The 12,595-nt window shown below is 48.3% G+C and overlaps 2 protein-coding genes across 2 annotated transcripts; both read left to right on the top strand.

The window, feature by feature from the left end:
* The first annotated feature begins 55 nt into the window (after positions 1 to 55).
* On the top strand, positions 56 to 7,023 carry LOC121585389. The gene is made up of 9 exons (XM_045213747.1): positions 56 to 184; positions 650 to 1,260; positions 1,597 to 1,669; positions 1,833 to 2,717; positions 2,918 to 3,109; positions 3,505 to 3,859; positions 4,040 to 4,194; positions 4,557 to 4,799; positions 4,963 to 7,023. The coding sequence occupies exons 2-9, from the start codon at positions 860 to 862 to the stop codon at positions 7,021 to 7,023; spliced, it is 4,365 nt and encodes a 1,454-aa protein (XP_045069682.1). The 5' UTR covers positions 56 to 184; positions 650 to 859.
* Positions 7,024 to 7,588: 565 nt separating this feature from the next.
* Positions 7,589 to 12,177, top strand: LOC121586237 (N-acetyltransferase 14-like). Its single transcript, XM_041902779.2, has 4 exons — positions 7,589 to 7,857; positions 8,846 to 9,013; positions 11,131 to 11,433; positions 11,603 to 12,177. Exons 2-4 carry the CDS (start codon positions 8,933 to 8,935, stop codon positions 12,059 to 12,061), a joined length of 843 nt encoding a protein of 280 aa, XP_041758713.1. The 5' UTR covers positions 7,589 to 7,857; positions 8,846 to 8,932; the 3' UTR covers positions 12,062 to 12,177.
* The last annotated feature ends 418 nt before the right edge of the window (positions 12,178 to 12,595 follow it).

Raw genomic sequence — 12,595 nt, forward strand, 5'->3', positions numbered from 1 at the left:
TCGGGGCTAGACCCAGCCTATAGCGATCGTCGTTGTTGGGAGGAGGTAGCTGGTGGGGTGACTGCTAGCTAGCTAGTTAGTTTGTGCTCGGGTTTATTGTTAAGGTTGTATGGACTAGCACTGCAAGTCTCAATCCCTTTTTACAATATCAACAAAAGCATTAACCATGAGTTAATGATACTAGGTGAGTAATTGTTGCAATATTACTAATGCACCATTCGTATCAAACATTATATAGCGAAGAATGCCGCACGGACGAAGGCTTATATATTCGCAGGCCAGTTGCAGAGGAGGCATTGAAGGCGGCAGCTGTAACATTTTCTGCTTAGAGTTAGCATCATAGAGTAGGTGTATTCGTTTTTTTCTGCATTTTAGCTTGGAGAAACCCCTCTTTTTCGCACACGTTCATCAGGGACAGACAGATATAAACAGAAAGACGAGGAGGGAGAGGGGAGAAAGAAGAAGAGGAGATGGAGGGATCGGGAGGAGGTGGGATTTAAAGGGATATGCTGGTCAGTCTTTTGGCCGACTTTATTATTTGTAGACGTCTGAATAATTGTAGATGGAGATCAATGGTTGATGTTGCTTTGGTGTTAGTTCCTGGACCTTGGACATTGATCAATACTTTGTGTTTTATTTTATTTCACAGTCCTACTCTTAAGAAAGGAGACCACAAATTACATCAGCTCAGCGGTTGTTTCCACACACCGAGGAACACAGCCACATAAGCAGAAGGAACCTTTTCACCAGCAATGAATGAAACCGGGAAAGAAGAGACACAGCTCCACCAACACTAATACACACACTTACATTAATACCAAACATACAAGCTTTTATTCTCTAATCGCGTCGCCTCAACATGGCAAACTCAGTGGCCACTCTAGTGGTCCAAGCGGAACTATTACCCCCTCAATCGTCCTCCTCCCGCTCTCCCTTCCCCTCGCTGCAGGGATCAGGAGAAGGGGAGGAGGACAGGGAAAGGGGGGAAGAAGAGGATGGGGAGAAAGGGATGGTGGAAGGGGGTGAGGATATAGTGCTGACCGGGGTAGGGGTGGAGATGGTGACGTCATCGGTCCTGTCCGCACCCCATCTCCAGGAGCACCCTGAGCACCCGTTCCAGTGCCTGGACTGTGGCAAGAGCTTCAAGTGGTCTTCGAGGCTGGCACACCACCAGCGCAGCCACAACAACGAGAGGCCCTACCGCTGTAACCTCTGCCCCAAGGCCTTCAAGGGCTCCTCCGCACTCCTCTACCACCAGAGGTACTGCAGGGAAGGGGGGGAGGGAGAGTGGGACGGGCACAGTGAAAGTTAGCAATAGAAATGTTTGCAGCTTATAACATGCATCTCAGTTTATGAAGGGTATTCTTCTCCTTGTCTCCATCTGTTTTCATCTGTTTAGTTCTCTCACAATAATACAAATGAGGGAAATGTGAAAAATGTGAGCAATATAATGGAAGCCTATTTAGGGCCGTGGGAAACTAGTGGAATAGAATAATCAATACAACTATGAAGCCTTTCTGTAGACGATATGATGTCCTGTAGATCGGTTGAAGGGTCAGTAGATTGTCTGTTTTCATGTTTGTTTTTTCTGTGCAGGTCTCATTCAGGGGAGAAGCCCTATAAGTGTGACGACTGTGACAAGGCCTTCAAACGCTCCTCTCTGCTCCAGGTGAGAAACACTGGGCAGTAGTGGTTCCCCCTTTTTGTGGTAAAAATTTGTCAAAGGTTTTTTGCTTTAAAAAGTTGAATGTTACAGTAGTAAAATGATCCTCTTGGGGTTAAGGGACCAGTCACGGATGTCCTCCTCTCTCTCTACTTGTGCATGTCTCCAGGTCCATCGTAGTGTCCATACAGGCCTGCGGACCTTCCAGTGCCCCTACTGCCCGCTCACCTTCAAGTGGAGCTCCCACTACCAGTACCACCTGCGCCAGCACACGGGCGAGTGCCCCTACCCCTGCGACAGCTGCCCCAAGGCCTTCAAGAACTCCAGCAGCCTGCGTAGACACAAGAACGTGCACCTGGGCCTGAAGCCCTACGTGTGCACCGTGTGTACCAAGGCCTTTACCCAGTCCACCAACCTCAGACAACACATGAGAATCCACACAGGAGAGAGGCCCTACATCTGTGGAGAGTGTGGACGCAGTTTCACACACTCATCCAATCTGGCCCTGCACCGGAACTCTCAGAGTCACACTGGTGAAGGAAAGGGGGGGAAGACAGGGGGAGGCAACATGGGGGATGAGATACGGGAAGTGATAGTGGGGGAGGAAGTGACATCACAAATGTTGACGGACATGGGCTTTGTGAGCCAGGAGGCCATGGTGGGGGTGGGGGTCGGGGAGGTGTTCCTATCGTCAGGTCACCAGACCCTCCTGCCCCATCTCACCCTCACCCCCACCCAGGGGGGCGTGTGCACATCCAGGGCCATCGGGACAGAAGTGCACGTGAGCACGGAGTCGGGCGCCAGCGTGCTACTGTACAGCTGTGGCAGCTGTAGTCAGACGTTCAGCACGCGGACAGAGCTAGAGGACCACCAGGCCATGCACCTGGGCCCCGGGGAGGAGGGTGGCAGCGGGGTGGGTGAGGGGCCAGGGGGAGAGGGAGGGGTGGGGCATCTGCTGGCTGACTTTGAAGAGGTGGTGGAGACGACGGCAGCAGCAGAGAATGGACACACTACGGCTGAACTACTGGGACTGACCGGGGGAGTGGACGGAGGGGTGAGTAGTGGGACTCTCTCTCTGCCTGGGGAGGTTACCCCTAAGGCACTGTTTTAGGATCACACCAGATTCATCCATTCATGATCAATATTTGGTTTCTTACTCTACTCTCTAGGTCAATATCTCAGCTGATATGACTGCCATGATGTTGATGTTGTTGTGCAATGACTCTGGCCTAATAGTATTTTGTCCCATGTCAGAATATGGGGACTACCCAGGCCCAGTTTGACCTGCTGCAGAGCTTCACAGTGGGGGCTCAGATCCCCACAGACAGCGTGGAGACAGGGTGTAACACCACAGGTCCAGGGACGGGGGCGGGGGCGGGCACAGAGTGTGCCTACTGCGGGAAGAGCTTCAAGACCAGCGGAGGGCTCAACAGACACCTGGCACAGGTAGCAATCATATGTCATAAGGTCTCTGTCCTGGATGCCAGTCTGTTTCTACTTCGTCTAACTTGGGCCTAGATTCAATCAGTTCAGCATTAACCTGCGATAACCGACAATTGCATAGCATATCATTGCTTTTGTTTGAGAACTGTCAAATCCACATGCAGCTCCCGGCGGTATGCCTTTCGCCGACATTGCCATTGGATGCATTAATAGAAAGCCCCTCCAGCCATGTTACAAGTTCGAACACTGGAATGTGTGATGTAATCTACACTTCGATTAGTCTGAACTGATCTACTCCTTGGTGTCAGTAAAGCTGACGTTATCGGATCTATAAATAGTCTGTTTTGATGACCCTCTCTCTTCCCAAATCTTCTTCTCTCCCTCTGCTCCCTCTCCAGGTCCACTCCCTCTCTCCCTCCCAGTCTCGCTCCCAGTTCAGCTGCTCTGCGTGCGACCGCTCCTTCACCCTCCTCTCTTCCCTGCTCACCCACCAGCACTCCCACACCCCCGAGCAGCGCCTCCTGGCCGAGGCTGAGGCAGAGATTGTCTGCCCCCCGTCCCTGTCCCTGTCCCTGCCCCTGCCCTCCTCCCCCAGGCAGGGGGACAAACACCAGGACACCCAGGGGGAGATCCACGTCAGCCTGATGGCTGTGACAGAGGAGGGGGACAGGGAGGTGGCCAAGCCATCCACCAGAGCAGTGGTCAAGGGCCAGAGGAGAGGAGCGGCTAGTAAGACTGCTGGGGGGAACAACGGTGAGTTAGTCTTTTTCTTTTGGCTTTTTGATAGAAAATACTTTAAAAAGTGAGATACCTTGACAGTAACAGAGCCTAGCCTACTGCTGCTCATGAAATGACCTGTATAATTCATGTGTAAAAAAATATATAACATTCTTCACCATTCTCCCTCTCCTCATCACTGTGGGTACGGTACAGAGAGGCCGTACCGTTGCTCTGAGTGTGGTAAGGCCTTCAAGGGCTCGTCAGGTCTGAGGTACCACATGAGGGACCACACAGGAGAGAGACCCTACCGCTGCACAGAGTGCGGCAAGAGCTTCAAGAGGTCCTCACTGCTCTCCATACACCAGAGGGTAAGACGTATCAGTCCATTTCTAGCTCGCTAAGGCTGCGTTTAGACAGGCAGCCCAATTCTGATATTTTTTTCCCCTAATTGGTCTTTTGACCAATCAGATCAGCCCTGAAAAATATCTGATGCGACAAGATCTGATATGATTGGTCAAAAGACCAATTAGTGAAAAAAATATCAGAATTTGGCTGCCTGTCTAAACGCAAGCTATGGCATTTGTCACAAGGTGTGAACAGCGACACTGCTACGTTATAGCAGTTTATGGCCTGCTTTTCTTGTTCAAACTTTTGAATGTACTTGTACTTTCAGAAGAATCGAGGCCGTCAACATTTATTTTCTGACTGATCCCTCATCTCTCCTCTCCAGGTGCACACAGGTGTGCGAGCGTTCCAGTGCCCCTACTGCCCGCTCACCTTCAAGTGGAGCTCCCATTACCAGTACCACCTGCGCCAGCACACGGGCGAGCGGCCCTACGTGTGCCAGGAGTGTGGCAAGTCCTTCAAAAACACCAGCTGTCTGAGGAGACACAGTCAGCTCCACTCTGGCCTGCGCCCTCACATCTGCCCCATCTGCTCCAAGTCCTTCTCACAGACTTCCAACCTCAAACAGGTCAGCACAGATAGCTCTGCTATGGCTGATGCTAGGATTCTTATGATATTGTGTACAGTGGCTCCTTCGCTCCATCTCTCTATATATATATATCTCTCTGTCACACACACTTTCTCCTCTCCCTTTATCTTTCATCCTCCCTACCCTCCTCTCTCTCCAACAGCACGAGCGCACCCACTCAGGCGAGCGGCCCTTCCAGTGTGCCCAGTGTCATAAGAGCTTCACCCACTCCTCCAATCTCCAGCTCCACCTGAGAACCCACTCCTCCAGGAAGGACTACAAGTGTCCCTTTTGTGGGAAGGAGTTTGTCATGCACTCCTACCTGCAGAGGCACATGAGGACTCATGGGAACGGGGCTGTGGCGGGGGACGCTGGGGTGGGGGGTAAGGAGGGGGGCAGGGGAGGTAAAGGGGGTGGAGGGGTGACAACCACCACCACCTTACTAAACCCCATCACCCTGGAGACCACAGGGAACTCTGGGTCTCTGATCGTGTCTCAGCCAACGCTGGACATTCCCCCCAACACCTCCCAGAACTACTTCATGATCCAGACAGCCAATGGGCTTCAGCTCATCCCCCTGTCTGCCCCCGCCCCCCCTCCTCCCCCTCCGCCTCCCCCCCAGACACAGTATATCCTCCTACAGTGCCCCTCCACCAATGGGAGCCAGCCCAGCCTGATTCTCGTCCCCACCACAGCGACCAATCCCCATCCCACCCTGGATCCCCAGGGCCTCCCATTGGTCCAGACAGTTCTAAGCCCTGCCCAAACCCAGATGCAACATTTTCAGAACATATCCCAGCAACAACAGCAGCCCAGGTTCATCATCACCACCAATAACAACAACGTAAACAACCCTCCCGTTGCTAAGACAACAACTCCCTCCCTGAACTCTATGCTGAACAAGCCCATATTAGGGAAAAGTAACCGGACAGCCAGGACCAGGAGAGGACGGAAACCCAAAGCTGCTGTAGGTCGGAAAACGACCACCTCAGTTGCTACGTCAACCACCTCTGTCACCATGACAACAGCCCCTGTCAGTCAGTCGGGGGATGTAGTACCTGTGTCTAGCTGTAATGTAATTAGTGTCACTCCAGCTACTGTTATTGCTGCCAACACTATGACATCATCATTGCCATCGTCTCTACCCGCCAAGTCACAAGGTCCTTCCTCACCACCAACGGCCTCTGTCTCTGTTTCTACCCCCTCCTCCTTTACCTCTGCAACTGTTACCTCAGGACCCCTAAAGGTTGCCTCAGTTACCATGGTTACACCAGCCTCCCTGCCCTCTGACCCTGTGGCCTGGGTTGGGGAACCCCAAACCGCCCCAGAGTTGGGCAATACCACTGAGCAGGACATGAGAGGAGAACAGTATGTCCTCTGCTTCCAGAAAGAAGGAGGGAAGAAGGAAGAGGTAAAGATAGGACAGGAAGGACGGTCCTACGTGTTGCAGTTTGAAGGGGAGAGGTGCGGGGAGGGGGGGCAAGGAAGAATGGGCAGAGAGGGGGATGGGGAGTCATACGTGCTGCGTTTCCAGACTGAGGGAGAGACTGAGGGAGAAACTGAGGGAGAGGGAGGGAAGGAGAAAAGAGGTCTGGTGTCACTGCTGCAGGAGTGGGGAGGAGAGAGGGAAGGAGAAAGACGAGTAGGGGAGGATGGCGGAGAGGGAGAGTCCTTTGTGCTTCATTTCCAAACAGAGCATCAGAGCGAGGAACGGACCACTTCTGACAGTGGCTATCTAGAAGGCCCCAGCAACAGCCTGGAACTTTCCTGCCCGCCTCCCCAGGCCTTAATGCCTCTGAATGGGCAGGAGGTGGTGTTTGAGCTGGGGAATGAGAACAAGATGGTGGGCCAGGGGTCTGGAGAGAGTGTGCAGATGATATCCCTGATCGAGGGGGAAGGGGAGGGAGAAGGGGGCAGTTACAGTGGGGCAGGGGGGGCAGTAGGGGAGGGCAGGGGGCCAATGGAGGGCATCTTTCAGCTTGAGGGAGGAGAGGGGATCGTCATAATTGAGGTTAGCACCAGCAGTCTAAGAGAAGGGGGGATGGACAGAGGAGGGGAAGGAGGAGTAACTTTAGAGAGGAGTGAAGCAAAAGGAGGGAGTGGAATAACTGAGAGGCCTGAAAAAGACAGGAACTCAGCAGAATGCATTGAAATAGAGACTGGAGCGAATGAAGGAGAAAACACAGCTACGAATGGCCCTACACCTAACTCTCAGTTCAATTAAACCTAAACCAAACAACCACTGTCAGGAAATGTGTGTGAAGGCGTGTGCATGTGTGTGCACACATGAATGTACATATGCGTGCGCGCAGTGTGTGTGTGTGTGTGTGTGTTTTCGATGTGGAGGCCTTTTCCAGCTACTGAACTAAAGGAGAGTCATTCAGAAAGAGACTATAGAAAGTACTACAGGAAATAATACCAAGGTGCCAGAAACACAACGAGTTAAATTCAGTGACTGTTATCAAAGAGGGACCTCGACAAAGTACTAATGACTTATGAGTTTCAATTATACTGTCATGTTGACAGTGTTGATATAAAATGCCTATGAGTTTTTTTTGCGAATGAATACATGGCGATATTGGCTCGGTTTCACTATAAATATTGATACTAGGAAATAGTCATTATTAATAAAGTTGTTAATCAAATCAAATAAGTTCTAATGAATGTTGATTAATTCACCTTTCTAATTTCGTTAATATAAATATGTTACTTTATCTAAAGAGGAAGAGGGTCTGCTTAGAATAATTGACAATTCCACTTTATTATGGGAAATAGCGGTTCTCCACTGCGTAGAGTGCGGCTGACCACGTTCACGTAGCAGGTTAGTAAATGTTCTGCGGTGCAGGTACTCGCTACGCAAATGGCGTAAAGACAGCATTCATGACAGTAAATGTGATCGTAAAACTACGTAACACTACATTTGCAATGGTGGCCACGCAAGTATTGCGAGTCATTCAATCAAACATAAGAAAAATCGGTTTGAAGGAATAAATACACAGCGAGTATATAAATCCGTTTCCCTGCATTTGGCGGTGGTCCAACGCTGCAAGTTTGCAAGGTAGGCTATGTGGCTTCGGCTGGGTTGAACGAGAAGATTCGACGTTTATTTAGACATTACGCATGAAGAACCCTTCTGCACTCACCATATAAGGATTTGAAACATATTTATTTATTTAAAACATGGCCATGGGTTTAAAAAAGGCTTCAAATATATGAATACTGTGTGTTCTGATTTGCCTTTTAATTTTAATATTACTGATTTCCAAACTACGTTTATTTTACATAGAAGCCCAACATTGTTCTAAATGAGCCTCGTTGTTTGTTGTTGATAAGCCTTGTAGAAGCAGTGTGCCCATGCAATAGACAAATCCCTTCCCGACCCCCTCAAGTAATCCCCCATTTAGTTTGATTTTGGGAGGAAACGCCACTGCACTCACAATTGACACATTGTATCAACCTGCGCCAGTGTGATGCATCAGTTGTTACATTGTTATGCTGTTAATTTGTTGCACAATGTAGCTACATACTGTATCCTGGCATACATAGTGTCTGATAAGGGGATATCGTAGGGGTCTGCCCCCTGACTATAATTTCATGTGTTTTCAATGTGTATCTGTCAGGGTTGGGCTAAATTCGAATTGAAGGCAGTCAATTCAGGAAATCAACAAAAATGACAATCCAATAATTGAAACAAATTGCATTTATTTTCAATAACTTCTCAATAAACTGAAAAGTAGAAGCTATTTATTTCAAAAGTTTTTAAACTTCCTGAATTGACTGCCTTCAATTCGAATTGAACCCAACCCTGGTATCTTTGTAGGCTATATATTCAGTGTTACAGGGATGGATTGCTTTCCCCCTGAGTCATGGCATCAATCCCAAAATAGCCTGGACCAAATATAACACACCACATTCCCATCATCTTGAAACCGATTTTATACCATTTAGCTACTATGGTAACCAGAATGTAAATATGCAAAATTCAACCACAAGGTGTATCTGTACAAATATATTATTTGACCATGAGATTTTTCCTATATTTGCAGACCGGTGTGTGATGTGTGTATGAGGTGTGTGTTGCAGCGTGTGTTGGTGTGTGAGGGGTGTGTGTGTGGTATGTGTGAGGTCCAGACATGGTAAAGCTGGAGCTAGATCAGGTGGTAATGAGGAGGATGAGGGAGGATGACATCGAGACTGTCAAAGCTATCATCAAGGTGTGTGTTTTATCCTCAAAGTTATGCACGCATGCACACACACACTGCAAGCCTGAGTTATGCTCTGTCTCTACACTCTTAGAATAAAAAGTGCTATCTAGAACCTAAAAGGGTTCTTCGGCTGTCTCCATAGGAAAACCCTTTGGAGAACCCTTTTTTATGTACACTACCGTTCAAAAGTTTGGGGTCACTTAGAAATGTCCTTGTTTTCGAAAGAAAAGCATTTTTTTTGTCCATTAAAATAACATCACATTGATCAGAAATACAGTGTAGACCTTGTTAATGTTGTAAATGGCTATCGTAGCTGGAAACGGCTGATTTTTAATGGAATATCTACATAGGCGTACAGAGGCCCATTATCAGCAACCATCAGTCCTGTGTTCCAATGGCACGTTGTGTTTGCTAATCCAAGTTTATCATTTTAAAAGGCTAATTGATCATTAGAAAACCCTTTTGCAATTATGTTAGTACAGCTGAAAAATGTTGTGCTGATTAAAGAAGCAATAAAACTGGCCTTCTGTATCTGGAGCATCAGCAATTGTGGGTTTGATTACAGGCTCAAAATGGCCAGAAACAAATAACTTTCTTCTGAAACTCGTCAGTTTATTCTTGTTCTGAGAAATGAAGGCTATTCCATGCGAGAAATTGCCAAGAAACAACGCTGTGTACTACTCCCTTCACAGAACAGCGCAAACTGGCTCTATCCAGAATAGAAAGAGGAGTGGGAGGCCCGGGTGCACAACTGAGCAAAAGCACAAATACATTAGTGTCTAGTTTGAGAAACAGATGCTTCACATGTCCTCAACTGGCAGCTTCATTAAATTGTATCCGCAAAACACCAGTCTCAACGTCAACAGTGAAGAGACGACTCTGGGATGCTGACCTAGGCAGAGTTGCAAAGAAAAGTCCAGTGTCTGTGTTCTTTTGCCCATCTTAATCTTTTCTTTTTATTGGCCAGTCTGAGATATGGCTTTTTCTTTGCAACTCTGCCTACAATTTAATGAAGCTGCCAGTTGAGGACCTGTGAAGCGTCTGTTTCTCAAACTAGACTCTCTAATGTATTTATGGTTTTGCTCAGTTGTGCACCCGGGCCTCCCACTCCTCTTTCTATTCTGGTTAGAGCCAGTTTGCGCTGTTCTGTGAAGGGAGTAGTACACAGCGTTGTTTCTTGGCAATTTCTCGCATGGAATAGCCTTCATTTCTCAGAACAAGAGTAGACCGACGAGTTTCAGAAGAAAGTTCTTTGTTTCTGGCCATTTTGATCCTGTAATCGAACCCACAATTGCTGTGTGATGCGTGTGATAGGAGTCAGGCGCAGAAGAGTAATACGCATCCAAAGAGTTTATTCCATCGATAAACAGTTGCGCAAGCATGCGACAACAACACTCAGGCACAGGGGAAAATTCTACCCTGGCAACAATAAGGTAAGGGTAGCTCAACCGAGCTACACACAGCTCACAACAAACAATCACACACACAGACAAGGCAGTAGAGGGAACACTTATACAATGACTAATTGGGGATAAGGATCAGGTGTGTGTGATTAATTAGACAAGACAAGTGGAGTGATGATAAATGGATCGGCAGCAGCTAGTAAGCCGGTGACGAAGAACGCCGAAACCTGCCCGAACAATGAGGGGAGGCAGTTTTATTGCTTCTTTAATCAGCACAGCAGTTTTCAGCTGTGCTAACATAATTGTAAAAGGGTTTTCTAATGATCAATTAGCCTTTTAAAATGATAAACTTGGATTAGCAAACACAACATGCCATTGGAACACAGGACTGATGGTTGCTGATAATTGGCCTTTGTACGCCTATGTAGATATTCCATTAAAAATCAGCCGTTTCCAGCTACAATAGCCATTTACAACATGAACAATGTCTACACTGTATTTCTGATCAATTTGCTGTTATTTTTTGTGGACAGAACATTGCTTTTCTTTTGAAAACAATGACATTTCTAAGTGACCCCAAACTTTTGAATGGTAGTGTATATTAGGCATTTTATGGTTATCACTCAAACTCACCTTTTGATCTCTGTCCCCCCAACCCCCCCTCCCTCCCTCACTCTCTGTCTCTCTCTCTCTCTCCTTCCCCCTCCCTCTCTCTCTCTGTAGGAGGGTTGTCAGGGCACAGAAAACCGTCTGATCCTCCACATCCTGACTCGTCCTGTCTGCCTCCTACTCCTGGCCACCGTCTCTTCTGTCCTCCGCTGCTTCCTTCACTCCTTCATCCTGGCCCTCATCATTCCTGTCTTCCTGCTCATCGTCTACCTCAAGTTCACCATGCCACGCTCCACAGGGGTGCTGGGTACCAGCCGGCCCTACTGGGACTATGTGGGGAGCAGTTACCGAGGGGCGCAGGACGAGACCCTCCCCAACCCCTATAGCAGGATCAGTGGGAAACCCCCGCCAGCAAAAGTAGGTTTCATATAGTACATCTCCTTTTCTTTGACTTTAGGTACTGTATGTTGTGGATGTTACATGTATGCATTGCTCAGTTTTACTACAGTGTTTTAGAGATTTTGACTTTTAGTGCTTTGGGCTGAGTTGCTGCACAAATAAAGTTTATTATTATCTGTCATTAAAGGGCAAGGCCAGACGGAGGACTAAACCCAAGGAAGAGGACAAGGACAAAGACTTGTCTCCTGAGATCGTAGACGTGGAGAGGGAGAAGGCAGCAGGGCAGGTGTGGGTGGCGGACTGTGAGGGGGAGATCGTGGGCTGTGTGTCCAGGGAGGGTGACTGTCGTCTGGGGATGAGGAGGTTCTGCAGGGTGGTGGTGGGGTGCTGGTACCGCCGGGAGGGCCTGGGCAGACTGCTGGTCCAGAGTCTGGAACAGAGGGAGAGGCAGACGGGGGCCAGGAGGGTCTACGCCCACGTCCCCTACCCCTCTGCAGTAGGAGAGGCCTTCTTCAGGAAGCTGGGCTACCGGCTGCAGGGGGAGGTGGGCTACGACGGGGAGGAAGAGGAGGAGGATGAAGAGCAGCCAGAGAGGACATTTCTGGGCTTCCGTGTCACCAAGGTGTTTGTCAAAGACCTCAAGTGATGGAGGAGACACAACGAAGGGAATGTGGAAAATACCAAATGGAAATAGAGGAGGAGAGATACTGTTATTTTACTGCTTTTATTTTTTACTTATCTATTGTTTACTTAACACTTATTTTTCTTAAAACTACATTGTTGGTTAAGGGCTTGTAAGTAAGCATTTCACTGTAAGGTCTACACCTGTTCTATTCCGCGCATTTGACAAATAACATTTGATTTGATACTAAAGGGAAATAGAGGAGGGGGAGGAGAGATACAGTGAAAAGAGGTGGACTACCTCTCTTATCAGGGCAGAGTCTAACTGAAATGTTGGAAGACAATGGACAATCTAGTGAACGGAACCTTACTTAAATGAAGTTTTTCCTCTCCTGATTTGTAGTATGTATTTATTTATTTTTGTCATTTAGCAGACGCTCTTATCCAGAGCGACTTACAGTTAGTGAGTGCATACAGTATTTTATTTTTCATACTGGCCCCCCGTGGGAATCGAACCCACAACCCTGGCATTGCAAACGCCATGCTCTACATCCCTGCC

Source organism: Coregonus clupeaformis, unplaced genomic scaffold (assembly GCF_020615455.1).
Source record: "Coregonus clupeaformis isolate EN_2021a unplaced genomic scaffold, ASM2061545v1 scaf0148, whole genome shotgun sequence".
Taxonomy (NCBI): domain Eukaryota; kingdom Metazoa; phylum Chordata; class Actinopteri; order Salmoniformes; family Salmonidae; genus Coregonus; species Coregonus clupeaformis.

What these genes read in the sequence shown, in the direction of transcription:
- LOC121585389 (XM_045213747.1), top strand. Translation starts at nt 860, where the DNA reads ATGGCAAACTCAGTGGCCACTCTAGTGGTCCAAGCGGAACTATTACCC. An exon ending in TGCTCTCCATACACCAGAGG is followed by an intron (nt 4,195 to 4,556) that starts GTAAGACGTATC and finishes TCTCCTCTCCAG; the next exon opens with GTGCACACAGGTGTGCGAGC. An exon ending in AGACTTCCAACCTCAAACAG is followed by an intron (nt 4,800 to 4,962) that starts GTCAGCACAGAT and finishes TCTCTCCAACAG; the next exon opens with CACGAGCGCACCCACTCAGG.
- LOC121586237 (XM_041902779.2), top strand. Translation starts at nt 8,933, where the DNA reads ATGGTAAAGCTGGAGCTAGATCAGGTGGTAATGAGGAGGATGAGGGAG. An exon ending in CTGTCAAAGCTATCATCAAG is followed by an intron (nt 9,014 to 11,130) that starts GTGTGTGTTTTA and finishes CTCTCTCTGTAG; the next exon opens with GAGGGTTGTCAGGGCACAGA. An exon ending in GGAAACCCCCGCCAGCAAAA is followed by an intron (nt 11,434 to 11,602) that starts GTAGGTTTCATA and finishes CTGTCATTAAAG; the next exon opens with GGCAAGGCCAGACGGAGGAC.